The sequence below is a fragment of the Dreissena polymorpha genome, unplaced genomic scaffold (genome assembly GCF_020536995.1).
Source record: "Dreissena polymorpha isolate Duluth1 unplaced genomic scaffold, UMN_Dpol_1.0 chrUn009, whole genome shotgun sequence".
NCBI classification, from domain to species: Eukaryota; Metazoa; Mollusca; class Bivalvia; order Myida; family Dreissenidae; genus Dreissena; species Dreissena polymorpha.
Genome location: NW_026273323.1, coordinates 337,124 through 361,211, shown reverse-complemented (window position 1 = coordinate 361,211; position 24,088 = coordinate 337,124). Strand labels below are relative to the sequence as shown.

At 34.1% G+C, this 24,088-nt stretch overlaps 1 protein-coding gene across 4 annotated transcripts in view; it reads left to right on the top strand.

Annotated features, from left to right (window-relative positions):
* Nucleotides 1-24,088, top strand: part of LOC127863474 (cell adhesion molecule-related/down-regulated by oncogenes-like) — a 116,996-nt gene that overhangs the window by 57,582 nt on the left and 35,326 nt on the right. For 3 of the 4 annotated variants that reach the window (XM_052403021.1, XM_052403023.1, XM_052403022.1), the window contains one exon: nucleotides 12,500-12,673. In XM_052403021.1, coding sequence (XP_052258981.1) covers nucleotides 12,592-12,673 — 82 coding nt within the window. In that variant the 5' untranslated portion in view covers nucleotides 12,500-12,591. Of the gene's footprint in view, nucleotides 1-62; nucleotides 113-12,499; nucleotides 12,674-24,088 lie in introns of those variants that run through there. The other variant, XM_052403024.1, reaches the window with a different exon arrangement.

Sequence of the window (24,088 nt, the reverse complement as noted above, 5' to 3'; positions counted from 1 at the left end):
ATCAAGTAGCGTCACCCACTGGCTTTTGGTTCTTATCTTTAAATTCATTGCCTTGTTAAATTGTCATTAAGAATGTTTGGACTATTGAAACAAGTGTATGATATTCCACTAGGTATAATTGTTTAAATAGGTTTCTTTTGATGCCTCATTATCTGTTAGCAACCATGGGTAATTAGTCAATGTTAAATTAGAACCTGGGGTCTATTCCTCTTGTTGTCTAATGACTTAAATTGTTGAAGATTATCTATTCATGTCAATAGTGTTGGCAAAAAGGCAATTCAGCCAGCCCTAAGATGTTTTTAACTATATTTTAATTAAATTAAATGAGATCTTTCTCGATGAAAGTCAGGTTTAAACATTAAATCAAAGTAACCTATCTGTGCTCTACTCTTTGATGGATTAATCAGGTAGTTGCAGCTTAAAATAGTCAAAATAAAACTAACAGGAAAAGAAATATGAATATTTTCGTTGTCTTGTGGTCAAACTATCAAAATTGTTTGTTAAGGAGTAATATTTTTTTTTATTTTCACACACAGAAAATAATAAAAACAAACATTATCAGCTTAAAGGTTCTTCAACATAAATCCCTTCAGCATATTATATCTGTTTTTGATTGTTTAACTTACGATTAGTCCAAATTATATTTGTTTTTATACCAATCATTTTTTTTATTTATATTTTGTTATCCATGCATATTGTATATAATCATACAGTGTTTTAAATCCATTTGTGATTTACTGTGGAGGGATACTGACGCTTGGTGTTTGTGGTTTACTTGACAATGCACTGAATACCTATCGCTTATGGTATTGTGTGTAGCTAGCTAATTAACGAGTTTGTGAGTGTAGAGTGATCCCTATAGCAATTATTTCTTGTCATGTTTATATATTCATAGGCAGGAACCTGTTTGGGATATATTAACACACATCTGATGCAGTCTGTAAAAAATTGTCGAAGAAAATAAGCAACACAATGTATTCTTTCAGTGTACCTACATGTCAGAGAAATGTCTACTCAGTTTGATACACTTTTGGAAACACATTCACAAAGTTTTGTGAAATTCTCTATTATGTTCTGTTCTGAAGTTCTTTGTAAACACCCGAGATTTAAAACCATTATGAAGTAATTGTTGTGGACCCATACCAACTGGGGTTCAAGTGTCGGACTTGTTTAAACATCTGACAGTTGTGGAACATAAAACTTCAATAATGCTTGGCTAATTGAAGCACACCATGTTTAGCTTTCTCTTCAACAAAGTCTTTTCTCTATGTTGTTGAGGCATTGTGTAATATATTTTTGTAGATTTTATCCTGTTGACATGTTTGAATTATAATGATACTTTATTCATAAGCAGAGGCAAAATACCTGTAATGATCACCTGTCACAGAACATACATTTTCCCCCTTAATGCTTAGTGCTAATCTTTGACTTTGAATTTTATTTTCTTTCCAGTTGTTGCCAATAATAGTTGTTTCTCCGGACTTTTGATTTTGCCAGGGAGTTGCTTTTACCTGAGCTTGCACAGTTGAGATGGTTGACAACATATTTTTGAAAGGTTTAAGTAAATTTCAATCATAAATTTGATTCAAATGATATTAAAGAAGATTAATAAAATTAAATAATAATAATAACAAAATGTATTTATAGAACTTTTTTATTGCTCGATCACATTGCGTTGTGAGGTCAGTGACTAGCAAACATATTCTTATGAAGATTACATAGAAATGTTGAATTCTTATGATCGTTATCACACAATCTCCTCAGTCTTGACAACATAAAAATAGGTTAGGCTTTATCTAAAGTCCACTAATTAAATTGTCTTTTTTTTTTATTCAACTGCACCGTCAACTGTCAAAACGTCACTAATAACTTAGATAAAATAAAAATTCACACAGTCATTCTTAATCTAATTACCCGGTACATATTTCCAGTTGTGTTCAGGGCTTTTAAAAATTTAACCGCAATATAACTGTTGTTAATTATTTTTTCTTAATTGAAAAATTATTCAAATTTGTGTAGACTTACCTAATGTGACGCATTCTACTCGGATTTTATTTTACTCAAATACTTAAATAATTCATACTTTTATAATAAAACCATGTGTGAATATAATATATAATGCATGTCTACCCCCATCCAAAAAAAAAATCACCCAGCATCCCACTTTTCCTCTTTTATAAGAGCCATTAAGGCAGCTTCCCCAAGTCATTAAAATCCAGCTGTAATGAAGAAAGTATCACACTTCAACTATGAATGTGACTCCCCTGCAAAATATGAATGTTATGCAAGCGAGGAATCAGACACCAATTAAATTCTTTAGCAACAAACAACTAACAGACAAAATTATGCTCATCAACTGCAGGCAGCTTCTTTTGTTCCAAATAATAGTCTGCCCTTTATCCCATTAGAGCCATTAAAACAACAACAGAAAAAACAGAATCACAAAGAATTACAATAACAAGCTTATTACATATAGACAGTTACCTAGTGAAGTGTAATGCTATTTCTGTTACCAGGACAATTTCTTCTGGTTTTACATTCATTAATCTTAAGTGGGATATGCCTACAACATATTTATTCAGTTTCTGTTCTAATTCTTTAATGTTTCTGTTTTACAATCTGCTTTCAATTCAAGTTACCTGTTTCTGAACTTCCATGCGAAACTAAGGCTTCTGTTTTGCCAGGGCCTAGCTTTGTCTGTTCTCACAGCAATGCATTCTGGGATATAGGTTGAAGTTCATGACTGTGTTCAACGCTTATGTATATATTTTGCTGCTATTGCTTATGTGCTTGATATTTGAAATTGTTTCAATTCTGTGCTCTAAAGTGATTTTGAACGGATTAACTGTTTTCTGTATTGCCTTAATTACCCCAAATCGATTGGGTTGTTAGAAATGTGTAGCACATATGGGAAGTAATATAGGTAACCAACATGTAGAAAGCCAGTATGGCATATCAGCAGTGTGTACACTTTCAGATAGAAAACTGCCTTTGTTTTATTTCAACATGAAAACATGTGTTTTGACAGGATTAGACATTCTTTTTGGTGAAGTATGCCAGCATTTTTAGGCTGGAATTGAAGATATTGAATCTGTGAAATGCATATTGTATCTTGTTCTTTTAACAGGTAAGCCATGTAGAGTTACAGTTTTAGCATTCATAGCATAATTAGGTTAGATATGAGGAGGTACTGTTGTTTTGTGGACTCATTGTTTACTGTTGTGCAAATAATATTTATCACAGGGCTATAGTATTTTGTATTATCTGAAATGTTAAAAATTTGAAGATGTATTTTTTAAAGCAATATACACTTATGTGTTTGTTGAATTTGACATAAAGAAACTGAACATAATGAAGTCAAACAGAGATTGTACAGTACAGGCAACGTGTACTTTGACAAAAACGCGTGTCTGCGGTGTTCAATTTTCCCGATGGGTGACATTTCGCGGGGGGCGGACACGCTACTGACCGCGGTGTTCGGCGAACACCCAAAATCGCCGCGATTGCACGCTATCATTAACTGGAACACCCGTGATCACCGCAATGCCGCGTGGCCATTGATACATGTAATACCTGTCTGCGATGGTCATTCAAGAGTTTTAAATTTACATGTACAATGTACAAATGAACATAATAAATTACATGTATGTGCAAATGTATGCGTTCTTAAAGTGATATTATGGGCAACTAACAGTATTTGCAATATACAATGTAGGTGTGTATCGTAACCGTTGTTTGTTTTTTGTGTTTTCGCTCGATATACACTTGTATTTGTTAATGCAGCATCAACATAATTAAACAATATCCCGAAAAGAAAAATAATCCATTTGAATATCAACCGTACTTTCGTTTTGACAACTTACGACAGAAATGAATCGATGTACGATGCGAGTCTAAATGTAGTTTTCATGCAGATTCTTTCATACCACACAATGACACAATTTCGTTTTACGGATCATTTCAGGTTAGAGGGATGGGTGAGTCATGTAACATATCGAAAATAATATAAATTTTTTATAAACAACCGGTAACAAGATGAGTTGTAGATAATTTCAGATACCACATTCATTATAACTTATTGTTTTCACCCGTTTCTTTTCAGCTCAATTCAACAGTAACAAAATGCCCATCACTTTAAATTATCTACAACTCGTCTTGCTTCCAGTGGTTAATAAAAAAATATAATATTCGATATTTTTCATGACAGTTCAGTCCTCTAAGCCGAAATGATCCGTAAAACAAATTTGTGTCTTTGTGTCGTATGAATGAATCTGCACTAAAATGAAATTTAGGTTTACATCGTACCCCTAATCATAACGAAAGTACAATTGATATTCAAATGATTTTTTTATTTTTCCGGGATATCGTTTTAGAATGTTGATGATGCATTCATAGATATAAGTTTATGTAAAGTGACAACACCAAAAAATAACCGACGGTTGCGATAGACACCTATAAACATTGCATATATTGTTAGATGCGCATAATATTACGTTAAATACTTAAAATATCCTTCGACCAGCATGTACATAAAAATAGACTATATTTACTTGTATTCATTATCGCTTAAAGCGGGTATATACGATTTTTTATATGTGTTTAATTGTAATACATTGATAAAATATGTTACAATAACACAAAATAGGCAAGAAAAATTACACATTAAAGCCGAATTTCATAAAATGCAGCAAAGACAAATTAGCGCCCCGAGTCGATTGTGACGTACATATTTTCCTACAATAACCGAAGCATTCGTCTTTGCATTAGGATCGGAGTTAGTGTTCGTGTGTCGTATGAATAGATATCGTTGCAGGAATTCAAATAAACCGTTAAACTAAGTTTAGATTCACATCGTACATGTATGGTTTACATGCTAGCGAATTCGGCTGCACAGCCGTTTTAAATTTCAGAATTAAATATCTGGCTTATTTCGCATTTTTCGACACGTTCTTCTTAACTTTTATTTTAATTTATATTTAAATATATATATAATAAGTTTATTACACATTTTATATAAATTCATAAATATTTGACAACAACGTATATACCCGCTTTAAATGAAAGGGATCAATAATTTACGTTTATATTTAATTATTTTTTTTTTGCGAACACGATGAACACCGCCGTAGATATAATGGGTCCGCGGTGATTCGCGGTGTCCACCTTATTGAAAACGGCCCCCGCGAATATTTGATCTGAACACCCATCGCGGGGGTCGTTTGGTAAGCGAACACCGTAAAATGAACACCGCGACGAGTGGCGTTTGTCAAAGTACACGTTGCCTGTACTGTAGGTTCTCATTGTAACTGTGTATTTAAACTGTGGTAATCCACACATGGACATGTTTTTTGTTGTTTGTTTTTTTTTGGGGGGGGGGGGGGGGGGGGGGGGGGGGGGGGGGGGGGGTATTTTAACTTAATCTAATTGAATATCCAGTTTTGAAGTTAATCAATTTAATTGATGCATTTAAACATGCATGTTAATTTAACTTGGACTTTGTCAAAATGATTTAATACAACAGGTGTATGTACAATTTTATTGTTTAAAAAATGCAGTGATTTGGAGATTGATGTTAAAGTGTTTTATTCCAACTTCACATAAAAGTGGGATATTTGGCTATTTTAAAAAGTGATATATATATTAAATTCTTTCTATATATACATGTACAAAATAATTTTCTTGAGCAAAAACTATCACCGTTTATTAATGTTTCATTTAGAAACAATGATTATAACAGCTCCAACAGGATTCATATTTGTGCTTAAAATATCATATATTTTCATCAAGCATTTATCAATCTATTTTATAAGCACAAAGCATTTTTATGTGTACATTTCATTCATAGCGTTTTTTAACCCTTTGCATGCTGGGTAATTTGTCTTCTGCTAAAATGTTGACTGCTGAATTTCTAAAAATAGCATTTTCTTCGATTTTTTTGAAAGAATACTATCAGAATAGCAAAAAGTTTGGATCCTGATGAGATCCAAACTGTTTGCAAAGGCCTTTAAAATTCGGTTCCCGCACTGAAAGGGTTAATATTACTTCTGATTTGCACACACACATAATGTCCCAGGATAAGTGTTTATTATTAAAAAAATAATTCAGTTACTGATCATGCAATTAAATTTATATAAAAAAAAACTTTGTGTTCAGCAATATTCAGTAGTGTTTTTCCCAGGAGGGCAAAGGGGCATGGCGCATTTAACTTTCAAAAAGGGCATTTTAAAGTGCAGTTTAGGCAAAAAAGGGCAAAATCTTTTTGTTTTTTTCGTGAATACCTGGTTTTGGAAGAAACATTTAATAAGAGGCAGTTGTGGGAAAAACATAAAAAATATAAACAAGCACATTTTAAGGTAATTGATGTATTTAACTTACTTTAATGAATATTTATATATTTACCTTGCAATGTCCATTTAATTTCCATGATAAAAAGCAATATATGCATCTGATTATACATAGATCCACTAACATATAATTGAAACCATGTTTGTCTTATCCCATTTTGTAACGATAATCTTGTCGCCAGTAAACTGAACGCTAACAGTAACAATTTGCAAACACTCGTTTCCGTGACATACATCCACTGAGTAGATTACTAATAAATATGTTGTTGGTATCTAAAAACGTTTTATGCCTCGTTGATTATCATAGGCATTTCATTAATCCCTTCTAAATGTATGATCTCAATCGTTAAGTCGATCGTTATTTGCCATTTTTGCAGAGAGTCACAATTTATTTTCTGTTTAATTAATATACGTTACAGTAATTGTTTGAATAATTAATTATCTTAAAGACGATAACGATAAAGATACAACTTGTCTGTGTTTTTTTTATAATTATATTACTCGTAAAAATTAATGTTTCGATTTAAATGAATTTTGCATGAAATGCACAATTTCCACGAGGATTCCATCAAGGTTTTCATCATAAGTCTCCGAAGTAATTCTGTCCACAATTTTATCGTAGAGGAGTTCATATTTCGGACCGATTAGTGTGCTTGGTATAACTAAGACACTGACATTATTGATTGGTATTGGCACGGGGTTATTCACGCATGACTCATTCACAACCGTGCAAATCTTTGCTGCCTTGGGGCCATACTCAGATACAGTCGGCTTAAAAGTTTGGTCAAGGGGCAATTATCAATAAGGCCAATTGGCGGCTTTTGCCTTTGTAAAGGGCAGAATGGCGCTTAAGAAAGGCGGCGTGGCGCAGTGCCACGCAAAAAGGGCCTTGGAAAAACACTATATTGGTTTCAAAATATAATGCTGTAAACAACATTGATGTCAGGGGAGTTGAATTCCTGTGCCCAACTTAATATGCTAAATACTGAATTATTCGTATTTAGTGTATTTTGGCTTGAAAAGGCCATAGTTTTGCCAACACAATTCACTTTGTCATATGATAATAAAATTATTGTTCTTTATTCAGGTTACCAAGGAAACAACATGCAAACAAATAAATTGACCGGTAATTCATCATAAACAAAAATCCTGATTTTATTTCATTTTAAGTCAAATTTCTTTTGGCTATTAAGTGCAAACAATTTTGATCTTCAACAACAAATTAAACATGTACTTTATTAGCTCATCTGAGTACCAAGTTCTCATACTGAGCAGGGGCGTAGCTGCTATTAGGCACAGCAGGCCCGGGCCTACATTTTTTTATTTTAAAACATATTAAAACAAAATAAAATGCTTCAACTTCGAAAACACATTTAAGTGTTGACCCTGAGGGGGTAGAGATGTTAGAAATCTGCATTTCATATTGACATAATCCTCAGACAATGGATTCTAGTCTTGTTCAAAGGACATATCTTCCAATTATCAACTCTTCTTTCTATGTGCATAGATTCTAGCGCGCTACTTTTCACATGACTTGCTGTAACAAGTTTACATACCTGTAGATCTACATGTACATCTACTTGTCTTCCTTTCAACACTACAGTAAGTTGTAATCGATTTTTTGTTGGATTTTTAAGAAACATTGCGAATGATGTTTATGAACACGGAAAATTAAAATGGGGCACTTGCCCTCGTATTCCGATCCATTGACTGGATCCGGGTCGGTTCGGTCCCTTGATGCCGAACAAAAACGTGATGTTATAGACATGCAGACAGTATTAATGAAAAGAATTACCATGGTTTGACTTGTGAATTAGTGGAGTGTTAAACTTTTAAATGTTTCTCTGTTCCATATTGTTTTAAAATTTAGTTCTCATATATAAAGATAATACAGTAAAATTTAGTTCTCTGACATTGAGATAAAACAGTAAAATATCAAAGAAAAAACAGGCCAAAGTCTTATATTTTCTTATCTTATTATTTGTCTAGATATGCTTTAAATCTCACCACAGGCCTTATAGGATTTAAAAATTGTCCGGGGGAGTACCCCCGTATCCCCCTTTTTTATGTATCATACCCGGGCCTACAGCTAAAAAAATGCTAGCTAAGCCCCTGCTGAGCTATTGTTGTTTCCATATGTTGTTCATGATCAATATTTACTGGTAGCTCATTATAGTCTCTAGTGGCCACATTTGTCATTACTTTCATCTGATCTTGATTAAACTTTGACAAATATTTATCTTGGCAATATTTTGGCCAAGTTCGAATCTGCATAATGTGCATCCAAAAAATAGGTCACCAGGTCAAATCAAAGAAAACTTTTATAACCACTTTTATAATAGGCCACATTTGGTACTCAATTTTGATAAAAGCCAGAATGTTTTTCTTGTTTTTAATGCCTTTCTGGCCCCATTCAGCACAGCTTATAGGTATTTATTTTTCTATGTATAATAATTAACCTTACAATTCCTCAGGGGCTCTTAAGGTCAGTTTTATTATTTAAAAAAAAGATGAATGCATTTTTACAACAATTGACAAAGATGGCTGCATTTTTGTCAATATTCCCAGCAATTTTCATCAAACCAAGTTTTATAAAAAAAAATCTGATTAACATTTCACCCCCTTGATGCAAAAAGGTACCATGTGACATTGAAATTACATAGCAGATGGTACCTTTTTGCACTAATGGGGCGATTAATTTAATTTATTATTTTGTTGTTAGGCATTTGACTAATTTTTTTATAAACATGTAGAATTTTAAAATGTATTCAGGTTGATCAGAAAAAAAAGCCTTTTGTCATACACCTGTCATCTTATAACCCCCTGCCACCTTTCCACTAAAGGTAAAAAAAAAAAAAAAAGGTCAAGTCTCAAACAATTGTTGAATCTTGATCTCAGATGAGGGCTTTTAAGTGCCATCATGGCCCTGTTGTTTTTATGTCATTTCTTAAAATATTGGAGAGGGACTCCTGTTCTCAAATATACTTATAAATGACGTTATCATAACAATATTCTGCTTAAAGTTCTTAGATTGGGAGTTTACAAAAAGTATAGGTATTACATTAATAGCGGGATTTTTAGTTTTAAGCACAAATCTGTAATCTGCGACAGTGATTTATTTATTTTACCAAAAAATCTTTGTTTCCTGCAACATGTGCATCATTTTTCTTGAATGGCTAATGTTCTGTAACAACCAGATGTGAAGAATGCAAACAGAATGGGAAGTTTTATTTTAAAACTTGCCAATGGTTTAAGCAAGGGGCATGTTTCTGTTTTCTTCCAAGCCAGCTTATCAGCTGATATTATCAGTTTATCAAATATCCACCAATTCACAAGAAAGTTTCCCGGCAGCCATAAAAACCTGGTAAAAGGAAACCTCACACTTCTGATGTAATTTGCAAAGAAATTTGTTTCATTAGGGATTCTCTGGCTGTGGTGTCTGTGACTGTAGTGTAGCCTCATTTGTGACTGTAGTGTAGCCTCATTTCTTGAAAGGAATCTCTGACATCCACAATGTTAATTCTCGTGCTAATGGTGACAATTTACACAAGATAATAGTCATTTTTGTCTGATTGTTGTTGAGTTCGTTATCATCATGTCCGTTATGTATTGCATGTTCTGGGATAATATCTTTGTGTAGTTACTTGATAAAGAGGCATTTATCCCAGCTTAACGCAAAAATGATCTGTAATTCTGGAAACTGCCAATAAAGGGAAAGATTGTTTATACAAATCAAACAAAATCATTATAAGTATGTGAGGAAAAACTCAACATAAAAAGCAGAGAGATAGTTGAAATGATTTCTTAGATTCTTATGCTACTTTTTGCAAGGTTTTATTACAGGACTAAAAGAATGTTTACAAAAAACATATACTTCAATTTAATTGTGATGCATCACAAAACAATAAACTGCAACTTAATCAATACATAAAAGTGGTCAATACATTTTCCACTTTGTATAAAAATGCAACTTGATGCCATTCAGCAATTATCCATTGGAAAATTGCAAGGTTCAATAAATAATGCAGATAAAAATACACTTTTAAAGCGTATTTTGTTTAAAAGTGCATTTTATTTTGAGAAGGGTATATATATATATTTTTTTTTTAATTGCACCTTTTATAGCAACTTTACCTGATCACAAAATTCTCAAACAGTTTATACAGACATTTATTTTGTATGTGTGGTATTTTAATAAAACAATAATATTATGGTATAAAACAAAGACATTCTGGGGAAATGTAAGCAGCAAGAATCTCATAAAGAAAGAATAGCACTGGATTATTGCATTTTTATGGCCTTCTGTGTAAAAGAGAAGCAATAAATTAGCTCTACACAATTTTCATAACATCGCTAATGTTGTTACTTGGAGGTTCCAGTGTTAACGTAAGAAATTGTGCGAGTTTATGTGGAAAGAAAGTGCGTTTAAATAAACAGGGTTATTGCCGTGTTTATGCTTCCTGCCTCTTCAATTTGTTTCTTTTTTTGCTGCAAAACTGTTAATGGTTTAGAAAGTGGGAGATTCTAGTTTTGATGTTGAAAATGTCTGTAAGAGATTGCTTTAACTTAGCAGTCCAGGTTTTCAACCTGTCAACACAAAAAGGCTATATTTGTTTTGCAATGAATTATTTGTTATGTTTTATTAAATATTATATGTTACATACATTTTGAGAGTGTGCATAACCTTCTCTGTTTTAGTAAAAAGATATGAAGTCCATTTGAAGATATGCACATACAATGAACTAATAACATGGCCCTTGTTGTTAATCCATTTATGCCTAGTGGACTCTCCCATTGTTCTAAATTGGATCAATTTATTTCCAAAATTATGGATGTCTAGTATATTTATTTCTATATTCAGAATATTTCTTACAGAAATTATTTTAAGCAAACAGCGCAGACCCTGATGAGACGCCGCATCATACGGCGTCTCATCTGGGTCTACGCTGTTTGCAAAGGCCTTTTTTCTAGACGCTAGGCATAAATAGGTTAATGAATGAGAATACATGTTTCAAAATTTTCTTTACACTGTTTCCTCTTAGATGTCACAGTAATAATATCATGATACCGATTACTAAACTGAAGTCACAGTCATGATTCTTCCTCAAGAACCAACAGATTATTTACTTTATTTGCATGAGTGACTGTAAGTGAGAACCAGAAAACAAAGGCAAACATAATGCTTTAAAGGGGCCTTTTCACAGATTTTGGCATTTTTTTAACTTATTCATTAAATGCTTTATATTGATAAATGTAAACATTGGATCATAAAAGCTCCAGTAAAAAATCAAGAAAAAAATTTAAAAAAGGAAAAGAACATTGCCCGGAGCAAGTTTCGAACCAGTGACCCCTGGAGTCCTGCCAGAGTCCTGAAGTAAAAGCGCTTTAGCCTACTGAGCTATTCCGCCGACTACACATTCTTGACGTATTTTATACCTTATATAAGCAATCTTCGTAGTTTCACAAAATTTAACGACAAAAACAGAACTCTCCAAATTATTCAATCGTTTCGCGTTGCAACACTTTATAATTTTTAGGTTTTAAAATCATCAAAAGATGCATATAATGGCTATATTAGAGCATGGTTAATGTTCAGTATTACTGTTTCCTCACAAATATCATAACTAAAACGAAAACTTACGAATCTGAAACAACTTTTTTCAATTTTGTCAATTTACCAAAGCGTGAAAAGATCCCTTTAAAACAAGTCCCAGGTATAAAAAATTACCAAAGGTCTGAAAAATAAACATGACTTGTGAAGTTTCTAGTACATGTACCTTAGTAACAATGATCATTAAAGTAAAATGCCCTCCTCCCTAAACTGGTTGTTTGAATATTTTTGCTTTATTTAAGTTATGTCAAAGCATACATTTTACCATCTTACACTTTTAGGGCAAGCCACTTTGTAGTGATATATAACAGTAATGGTGTATGTGTAAATACCTGTGCCATTAATTGTTAAATGCCCTTCCCAAATTTGAATGGGACAGGCTGTGATTTGAACTCAGTAACAATAATGGCCTGAGAATCCTCAGTTCCCTATCAACTTTTGTTAACTGGCCTTTTTTCTGAGCTCACTGGCCCCTTTTGATACCACTTATCTCAGTTTAAACTTTATACTGTTTAATTTCAAATCGCCTTTCTGTCCATTTCAGCCCAGCGTATCATGTAGACTCTCAGACACACTACTAATGACTGGGTACTGTGGACAGCTGGCTGGTTCCCGCTCGCAAGTCTTAGTGGAAACATGAGCCCGCCTGTCTGTCAGGGGAACCGGCTCAAGGAGCTTCTCTTGATCGTCGCAAGCACGTTCATCGTTAGCGCAAACAGTAAGTCCACAAGAAAATGCGAAAATATATGTGATCTGCTGACACAAAGGGAAGAACTAGAATAAATAATAACTAGAATATAAATTTGTGGATTATACAGTCTAGCTTCAGAATAGTAAGAAAAATATATGTTAAAAGGCTTTTACCAGTGTGCGCCTAATGCTTGTTAGCGCTTATGGTGGCAAGTTCATTATAAATATGTTATGGTCAGAGTCCGCTGGCAAAGTAAGCTAGCAGCATTTTGTCAAGAAAATCTAACGTATAATTAAATGTTTTACTTAAGTCTGCTAAAGAAATATTAGGAACACTGAATTCAAATTCTTCTACTAGAATTAAATATGTTAAAATATATAGAAACTTCAACAAAATATACAATTTTAAGAAGCCATTCATTAGTTTGGCTTTGTGTAGCATATTTGGATTGATGTACACAATGTCACTGAATACATTAAGATATTATGCCTTGTATACTTACACAAAGTTGAGATATTACTGCAGTGTGTTTAAAATCATTGAAAGAAAATTAACCTTGTTTAATACATCTCTACCGTCACAGTCTGAAAAAGGATATCATATGACATTGCATTGAGGTGTCTAAATTCATCAAAACATCCAAAACTGGCGATAACATCAACAATTTTTCCTTTTCTGTTTTTTTTGCTACAGGTTATACTCCACCATAACTGTCATACACCACATAAAATGTGCCTTGTGGTAGATTTATCGGGTTAAAAGGTGTGAATTTCTTCACCTGTGCATATCAAAAATGGTTGTTGGGGAATGATCAGTAAAGATTACTGTTTGCTTTAATGTCTTGACTACATTTGGTTGATGTTTTAAAATTAGATAATGGTTATGTTTGTGAGTTTTGTGACATTTTAACAAGGGATTGTTTGCATTTTAAAGCTATAAAATTCATTGTGATCATTATTGTCATGGCAAATTCTCATTTGAATTAAATAATTATTCAATTAAAGATAATGTTGTATTTTTGAAAAACATTCTTTAAATGTATAAACAATAATTAAAAGGCATAGGATCATGACCAATTAAGACATAATCTGGGGTGTGGAAAAAAAGATGTCCTTACCAAGTTCAATGCTAAAATCTTCAATGTCGCTAAGCAGCAAAAGTAATTAGTTTTGTTTAAGACCCTTTGCTTGGCAAAAATGGTTTAATATGTCATTGCTAAAACAATAGGTGTTATTACCATAGCATTTTATAAAGCTGCTTCTTTAACTTTTTAATGCAATTCATTATCTTCAATGTACTTGCATGCTGACATTTAAATAGGAAAAATTTACTTGTGCATCTGCAATTTCTTCTGTGCATATTAAGCATACATTTCCATGAAAATGTTTCAAACGCCTGGACCATAAGATTTGTATACAATAAACCCTTGAGATTTCATTTCTTTTGAAGATTTTTTAGTTTGTCCATGCTTTGCCTTACAGTTCACTGATAATGATGTAACTTTATTTTGTCATATTGACATCAGTCTTGGCTTGAAGTGGGATATATATTAAATTTCTATAATGCACTTGCGAAATGTTTAAGCTCGCGTTTTCATACTAAAAGATACCTATTTATGCGTGAAATGTATCTCTTACAAGCTTTGATGAATTTGATAGGGTTTTGGGTTGGTAGATTATAAGGAGGTTTTCAATTCCATGTGTGTAATATTTGTGAATATCTTTCAGGTGTGTATGATTGAGGAGCATACAAATTGTATTAAACAAAGGTTACAATATAAACTTGCATGTTTAGTAAGAAATGCTCCTAAATAACAAATGCTGTACAAAGAGTTTGTCTAATTACTCTAGACAGTTTTATGATTTACAATTATGATGTTTTTATGAGATCTTGTTATCAAAGAAAATACAAAAAATGGTGTAACAAAAATGAATATATAACTGTCAAGTAAGAGAAAATAGTTGTAGAATATGATTCAGTTTAAAAATTGGCATCTTTTAGATAGTTTATTATAATAATTATAATTATATTGATCATTGTGCGCAGCGTTATTCAGTTTGTACCAATCTGGTTCATAATCTGCACCTAAAATTATCAAAACTGACTGGTTTACAATTCCAGCCTGTTTCTTTTGGCAGAATACCTGCTCTAAGCCCATGTAACCAGTCTATCTGGAAGAATCTGTTGTTTAATGTTTTAATATATCTCATATTTCGGGCAACTGCTGTAAGAGCAGCTAGCAATCTGCTCCCGAAACCCAACACACCAACAGAGCTCTGGGGGATACACAGGCTGCAAGAAAGCAATACAACTTACCATACTTCCCCTGTACTTCTGTGGATATACCTGGAAAAACAAATAAAGGATTGGCAAGAAAATGTGAAGTTTACAGTATATCTGTAACTTAAAATATATTTTCCCAATTTATTAAGTAATATTGTGCTGTATGAATCAGATGTGTTCTCAGAAGTGTGCTTTGTTAAACCAGCTTTATTTTGTTTAAAAATAGCTTGACCTACTTTATAAAGCCTACTTTATAAAGCAGGCATGAAATTAAACCAGCTCTGTAACCTTTATGTTCATCCATGGACCAACTGCCCTGTCCTTAATTTTATATGTAAGTAATTATACCCCCATTACCATTGGTAATGGGGGCTATATGGGAGTCACTTTGTCGGTCCGTCGGTCTGTCAGTCTGTCCCGAAATTTCATCTGAAACTTGGTCACAAGTTGTATCTAGATAATGTCTAGGTCAAGTTTGAATATGGGTCATGCCAGGTCAAAAACTAGGTCGCGGGGTCACTGTGTGTTTTAAACCGAAAGTTTGTCCGCACCATAACTATGCCATTTATCGTTAGATTTTAAAATGACTTGGTACTTTTGTTCACCATCATGGAACGGTATGTCGTATGAAAAAAGTACGTTGATATCTCCAAGATCAAGGTCACACTTTGAGTTCAATGATCATAAATTAGCTTGTCAGGGCCATAACTATGTCATTCATTGTAAGATTGTAAAATCATTTGGCACATTTGTTCACCATCATTGGACGGTGTGTTGCGCGAAACAATTACATCAATATCTCCAAGGTTAAGGTCACACTTTGAGTTCAAAGGTCAAAAATGGCCATAAATGAGCTTGTCCGGACCGTAACTATGTTGTTCATTGTGAGATGTAAAAATCATTTGGCACATTTGTTCACCATTGTCGCGCGAAAGAATTAATTTTTTCACAGTCATTGGACGGCGTGTCATGGGAAAGAATTCAAGAGTTAAAGGTCAAAATGGCGGTAAATAAGAATGGCATAACAATTCTTAAAAATTGCCATTAATTACATTCTCTTGTTTTGTGAAGACAGCATGCAAAATAGTCTGTGTCAATGCAGCACGTGGGGGTATATGTCAAGTCTGTGACAAAACTCTAGTTCAAGTTGTTTTCATCTGATCTTCACTAAACTTGGTCAGATGTTGTATCTAGATTATGTCTAGGTCAAGTTCGAATATGGGTCATGCCGGTTGAAAACCTAGGTCACAGGGTCACTTAGTGCGTTTTAAACATAGAGCATGTTGTCCGCACCCTAATTCAAGTAGTTTTCATCCGAGCTTCACCAAACTTGGTCAGAAATTGTATCTAGATGATGTCTAGACCAAGTTTGAACATGGGTCATGGCAGGTCAAAAACTAGGTAACGCGGTCACTTAGTGCGTTTTAAACATTGAGCATGGTGTCCGCTCTCTAATTCAAGTAGTTTTCATCCAATCTTTACCACATTTGGTCAGAAGTTGTATCAAGATGATGTGTAGGTCAAGTTCGTACATGGGCCATGTCGGGTAAAAAACTAGGTCACGTGGTCACTTAGTGTGTTTTAAACATTGAGCATGGTGTCCGCTGTTTTTTTGTGAAGACAACATGCAAAATATTCTGTGTCAATGCGGCATGTGGGGGTATTCGTCACATATGTGACAAAGCTCTAGTTTTACATGGAGAGCATGTATCACTCTGGGAATTTTTAGCCTTGGTGCAATTGTCTTATAAAAATTCTTTATAATCCATCTTCATTACAATGACGTTCAGCATTTAGCAGAGCAATTTTTGTTTAAGTTCATCTTCCAGTCATGACCACATAATTATGTATTTAAGAAAATTGAGCTGCAGGATTATACATGTAAGTTTGTTATTTAAACTGTTAGTACTCGTACCATTTTTAAGCATAACAAGAACATATTTAAGTCAAAGCACTGAAGGAGAATGCATGAATGTTCCCAGAAAATACTGTGAGCAGAGAAAAAGCAGAGATGGGGGTAATTATTTGGGTACATTGGTAGCCAAGTTTGCTACAGCTTTACAGCATGCCGCCTACATTATTAATGAAGTCTCAAAAGATAAACTTTAACAAATGAGTTCTTAATGTCTGAGAATGCCTGATCATTATTTTGATACAGGAAGTCATGTTCCTGCAGGCCACAGATGTTTATCTCTAGAACTGCAAGGTCCTTAAATCACTATCCTTCCTTGATACTCACAGATTAGTTTAAACCTATTTATTTAAGCTCTATTGCATAGGAAGCCTATGCTTATTGAAAAGCTCTTGAGTACCTTTCCTGGGGCTATGACCAATACTTGTTGTCTTTGGGGGAGATCGAAGTAAAGCTCTCAGCGGGGCTCGAACCTGTGACCTCCTGATCCATGGGTGGACACCATATCCATATCATAAAAGGTTGATATGTCATCAACCTTTATCATATATTGATCATATAATGATGCCTACTGTTCTAATGCTCTTATTCTGAGTATATAACTTTGAAAGTTTAATAAAATAACCCTTTCCCCATCAGAAGCAAAGTAAAAATGGCTATGTGCAAACAGCATGAAACCAGAACAGCCTGCAGAGTAACTCGCAGTCTGTTGAGGTTTTATGCTGTTTGCTGCTCATCAGTATCTAAGGGTTGGAAAGGAAGCCTTTAAAACTTGAATCTAGTAAGAAAGGTCTTTAGTAAAATTGAACTTTTTAAGGGGCTACAAATGCGTCAAAATATGTATCTCAGTGGTAAAAGGTTAACCTACAAATCCACTGCCCGGCCCCCTTTTTCAAAAGTTTGTAGGTTAACCACAAAAGACCAAGGATCCACTGCTGCTGCTGCTATTGATGCTTATGATCTTTGATAGACACTTATTAAATATAAACAGGACACATGTTAACCACTCTAAATGTAATGTAAACAAGTATATTGAAACACATTTTAAAAACACATTTTTTGGAAATGCTTAGTTTAATTGGAAATGGGAAACAAATTTCACTGGAGCCACCAAGGTGTCATTAAATTCTCATTAGCAGGGTGGGGTGTGAATAGGGTATGTTTGTAAAGATGAGAAGATCTGTAAAATATTTTATATGGTTATTTCTGCCTCTGCATTCTTTCCCCAAAATGTGCTCTTGTTGAAAGGTGTTGCCAATTTAATATGAGATTTAAAATATGCTGAATGTCTAGATGCACTTTAGAGGGATCTTTTCACGCTTTGGTAAATTGACAAAATTGAAAAAAGTTGTTTCAGATTCGCAAATTTTCGTTTTAGTTATGATATTTGTGAGGAAACAGTAATACTGAACATTTACCATGGTCTAATATAGCCATTATATGCATCTTTTGACGATTTTAAAACCTAAAAATTATAAAGCGTTGCAACGCGAAACGATTGAATAATTTGGAGAGTTCTGTTTTTGTCGTTAAATTTTGTGAAACTACAAGATTGCTTATATAAGGTATAAAATACGTTCAATATGTGTACACGGTGGAATAGCTCAGTAGGATAAAGCGTTTTTACTTCAGGACTCTGGCAGGACTCCAGGGGTCACTGGTTCGAAACCTGGTCCGGGCAATGTTCTTTTCCTTTTTTTAATTTTGTTCTTGATTTTTTACTGGAGCTTTTACGATCCAATGTTTACATTTATCAATATAAAGCATTTAATGAATAAGTTAAAAAATGCCAAAATCTGTGAAAAGGCCCCTTTAAAGACTTGATTTCACACAGTTGCGTAGCTAGGCAATTTTCTTGTTGTAGATCAATATACCAAGAAAGATGTTAAGATACATGTATAGATAATAGCCAATCTCTTGGAAAACCACCAGGCTTAATGCGTTTGTAGTCTGCACAGGCTTATAGGGAGGACACATCTCTAGACTATACACAGATATTCCTGAACTTTTCAAATTCCTACCTATATTACTATTTTTGTTTCATAGGCCACTATAGTCCTGTCAAATTATGACATTCAATTTCAGATTATGCTCATTTTCAGGTCTGATAAGGTACAATGTAATTTATAAGTCAAAATTATCTTGAAAATGTGTGTAACATTTCTGTAAAAATAGAATTCAATTCAGGCTTTAATGAGGATAAATATATTTTTAAGTGTTATAAATTTGAGAATTATTATCAAAAGCAATGACTTTCGCGTCCGCTTGTTCTTGCTTATTTTATAATAGTTTCAGGTCCATATTCCTTTCTGTCAGTGATTATGCGAGTACTTTCTACATTGTTATAAGTAATAAAAGATCCACCAATACAATTTGCATAATGTGATGTAACATACTTTGACATAAATGATGACATCTCATCATATAATTGAATCTACAATTTTTGTAAAATGGTGTGAAAATGTACACTTTCTGAATAACTTCACGTTTATGGGACGTTATTGTACATCGTGATTGTGATAGATGTGTTTTCCCTAATTCTGTTACTATGGGAGCAGCATTTCCAAAAAGCATTAGCAACAAATGTCATAGAAGCTTTCCAGGTGATCACTTAGTGGCTGTAATATGGCATTTGTGTAATAATGTGAATGTATTTTCTATTGGTAAAAAGGATAACCATGGGCACTTTGAATTGCTGGCAAAATGCGGGAAGAATGAGTGAACAGTCGTTGTTGTCTATGAAAGGGAACATTAATCACTACAATCTAATGGTGTTTTCTGACAGATAGATATATTTTCCAAGCTGCTGTGTTGCTTAAAAAATGGAGCAGAAAATAAGTATAACAGATGAAAGAATTGTAGACTTAGTGATGCATTTTGGAGAGATATTTATTATTATGATAAAACACAGGATATAAATGGCTTTCTAAAGCCAAATTACGTTCAAAGGCGTCTAAAAATTTCACCAAAAAATCAAATTTGCAGACAGTTGCTATTTCTCGGTGTAAGTATGCAAACATGATGAAAAATGACTTTCGTAACAATGGGTGTGTATGAGATTCCATAAGAAAGTTTAACCCATTTATGCCTAGTGGACTCTCCTGTCCTTCTCAATTGGATCAATTTATTTCCAAAATTATGGATCATTTCTAGTATATTTATTTCTCATATTTATGCCCCCCTTCGAAGAAGAGGGGGTATATTGCTTTGCTCATGTCGGTCTGTCGGTCGGTCTGTCGGTCCGTCCACCAGGTGGTTGTCAGACGATAACTCAAGAACGCATGGGCCTAGGATCATGAAACTTCATAGGTACATTGATCATGACTCGCAGATGACCCCTATTGATTTTGAGGTCACTAGGTCAAAGGTCAAGGTCACGGTGACCAGAAATAGTAAAATGGTTTTTGAATGATAACTCAAGAACGCATACGCCTAGGATCATGAAACTTCATGGGTAGATTGATCATTACTTGCAGATGACCCCTATTGATTTTGAGGTCACTAGGTCAAAGGTCAAGGTCACGGTGACCCGAAATAGTAAAATGGTTTCCGGATGATAACTCAAGAACGCATACACCTAGGATCATGAAACTTCATGGGTAGATTGATCATGACTCGCAGATGACCCCTATTGATTTTGAGGTCACTAGGTCAAAGGTCAAGGTCACGGTGACCCGAAATAGTAAAATGGTTTTTGGATGATAACTCAAGAACGCATACGCCTAGGATCATGAAACTTCATAGGTAGATTGATCATGACTTGCAGATGACCCCTATTGATTTTGAGGTCACAAGGTCAAAGGTCAAGGTCACGGTGACCCCAAATAGTAAAATGATTTTCAGATGATAACTCAAGAACGCTTTTGCCTAGGAACATGAAACTTCATAGGTACATTGATTGTGACCCGCAGATGACCCCTATTGATTTTCAGGTCACTAGGTCAAAGGTCAAGGTCACAGTGACAAAAATCGTATTCACACAATGGCTGCCACTACAACGGACAGCCCATATGGGGGGCATGCATGTTTTACAAACAGCCCTTGTTATTTCTATATTTAGAATATTTCTTACATAAATTCCTTTAAGCAAACAGCGCAGACCCTGATGAGACGCTGCATCATGCGGCGTCTCATCTGGGTCTACGCTGTTTGCCAAGGCCTTTTTTTATAGACGCTTGGCTTAAATGGGTTAATCGTAGTACAGAATGGAAAATATAGCCATTTAGAATTTTGTTTGTGTAAGTATTGGAAAGCTTTAAATAATGTGTCTGTAGAGAATGTATTCTATTGCATGTATGTATGTATTTATTTTGACCTTGCGGTCAAGGATAACCCATGAAAGTGCAAGCACTTATTTCCAATGGGGTCCTTTGGTTTTGCTGAAGAGACAGCAAGCAGATGAGACAGTATTGGGATAAAAGGAATCCGGGTGCGATACCCTAGCTCTTTGCGAATAGATACCTTGGTTCTTTTACGGTCTCAGTGTATAGCACCGATACACGTGAGAATTACCTGGGTTTCATACCAGTACATCTCTTAGTTGGGTGGGAAACACTTGAAGCATTTCTGAAATTCCCAGTGCCCCAGCCGGGATTTGAACCGGAGACCTCTGGAATGGTAGACCAGAGTGTTACCACTCGACTACCGCACCACCTTTGGGTAACTTTAAACATCACTTAAATCCTGTAAATAAAACTTAGTAAGATTACATAGTACATTTGTATATCATTATACATAAATGATAACAACAAATTGCTCAAGATGAGCAATGGTGGCTCATCAGCATTGCCCATCTTGTGTTGAAATTTGTCAACAATTTCTTTACACTATATTTACTCCTTAGCTTCTGTGCAGATTTTCAAGAAACTTCACAGGAACGGTCCTTTGGTAACCCTCTTTTAAAGGTTTTCAAATCATTCTGGTATGCAGACTATATAGGTCACCAGAGCTAAAATTGATTTTAAAAGTGGAAATTTGTCTTGCAGTCATCTTAAGTACTCACAGGTTTGGTATTTTATTCGTACAATTAAAAAAGTGGTCCTCAAAGTCAAACAATTTTGTTCAAATCTTGCTCTAGGGATCAAAATTAGCCCCTTCCTTTGAGCAACCTGTTTTCCTTATTATTATCTATATGGTTAAAACTTAAAAAAATATTTTCTCAAAACCCTTTAAAACCAGTGAGGGGTCTAAGACCATCTTGGCTCCTTGTACAAGACATTTCTTTGAAAGTAGTATTTTAGATAAACAATTCATTTTTGTACCAACAAACACACGTGTACACTATCAGCCAGAAAAACACAATAAATAATTATCAGGGAGAACAGAAAAAAACGAGGTCTATGATTGCTTGTAGAGGAATCAAGGCACAAGATGGACAGATGTCACAAGTTGCATCAATCGGTTTCTCACAATGTGTTCCATCACAAATTGACACTTGCCTGATGTCTTCAACAAACAATGAAACAAAAAAACACCCAAAGCTTTCCCAGAATGTTGAGATTTCCGGGTCTGTAATTTAGGAACATAGCTTGTTATGAAACACATTGTTAGCAACAGATATATTCCAGATAATAGATGAAAAGAGAACAAGAAACTTTTTCTTCTTGAGATATTTTATCCTGTTATCTAAAACATATGTCTCCTATGGGTCCAAATATATTCTGTTACATTTCTGGCATGCTGAATCCCTGTGGATCACTGATTTTCTTGTTAAATATAGAAATCTAACACAATACTTAACCACAATTATTTGTTTATTGCAGTTTTATTTGATTCTTGATGCATTCGTATTATCCAATATATTCAGTCATGTTCATTAACAATTATCTTAAGTCATACAGCAAGGCATAATAGTGAACTTGTACAAAAATACTACTCAAAACTTCCAAGCAAGTGAAAATTCAATGCAGATATTTCTTTGGTTAAATCAATCTCTTTTTTTTTGATTATTGTAAAACTTCATGCGGTATTGTTACTGTAAGTCATCTACAATTTGTTTACCTGTAACTCGCTTCATTTTCTGACCCAAAAATGTGGACCAAAGATGGACACATATGTAATGAAGACTGATAGGGTTCAACTTCTACTAGTGTTTGGGCTAAATATTAAAGTCAATTGAGGTTTTGAAAATACATTGATTCATTAATATTAGCATAGAAAAATCATTAATACTGCTGCAACTGAATTAGTTTGTCAAATGTGTTTAAGGTAGACACGATGTCGGAAGTAGCTTTGAAGTGAGTGACTGTGATTTTACATAAAGAAAACCGTGTTTCTGGTGTATTTTGAAAGTGACAAGTTCTGTTTGAGGTTTTTATTCCTGTTGTTGCAATGAAATTTCAGTTGTCAGTGCTTGTAATGGAGGAAAGAAAGTTCATGAAAGAATTTCATTGTCTTGTCATTTGGTTTATATGGCTTGTTTGCATGTTGAGACTGGTCATAAACATGTCCAATGGTTTTGTCGTTTCTTGTCTCACAAGGAGATGAGTTGAGTTGACATGATTATGAAGCTGCCATGTATTTGTGTACACCAATAGTAAGTTTAAACCATAAACAGTCATATGATAGACCAGTCTTACAGTTCACACTCCAGTGTTGTTTTTTTCGTTCAATTTTCGGTCTTGTAGGGGGACTCATCCCAATGGACACAAAGTATATATTACTCCCAAACTGGTTCTAATAATTTCCAATAGAAGGTTTCAAACGAATATTTTTTTTGTATAAATCAATATAAACTTTTAGTTCATCAAGCTATTTAAGTTAAACCTTTTTAAGTATTTGTTACCTTTAAAATCCAGTGAAAGCAACACTAATTTCCTAATTGTAGCAAAAATGACTTGATTTTTCCCAATCAAACAGGCCCGGGCCACATTCCCAAAAATGTTTAAAAAAACACACACTGCACTCAATGCTGCATTTTGTAATGACATTAAAAAAAAGAGAGACATTGAAATAAATTTTTATGTACATGACCACTTTCTATGGTGCCAGCTGTATGTAGATATTCTTTATAAACGTGCCATTAGTTTGGCTTCAATACAACAAAATGTGATAATTTATTGATTAAAATGTGTCTAATATAAATGGACAGACCATTATCTGTTGGTGTCTTGCTCAATTCATGTGATCCTAACACTGGGTAAACAGGGTTTAATACATGCGCATACAGTGTTTTCCCAGATTAGCCTGTGCAGTCTTCCTAGGCTTATTAGCTGGGCCAACACTTTCTGCCTGTGCAGTCTTCCTAG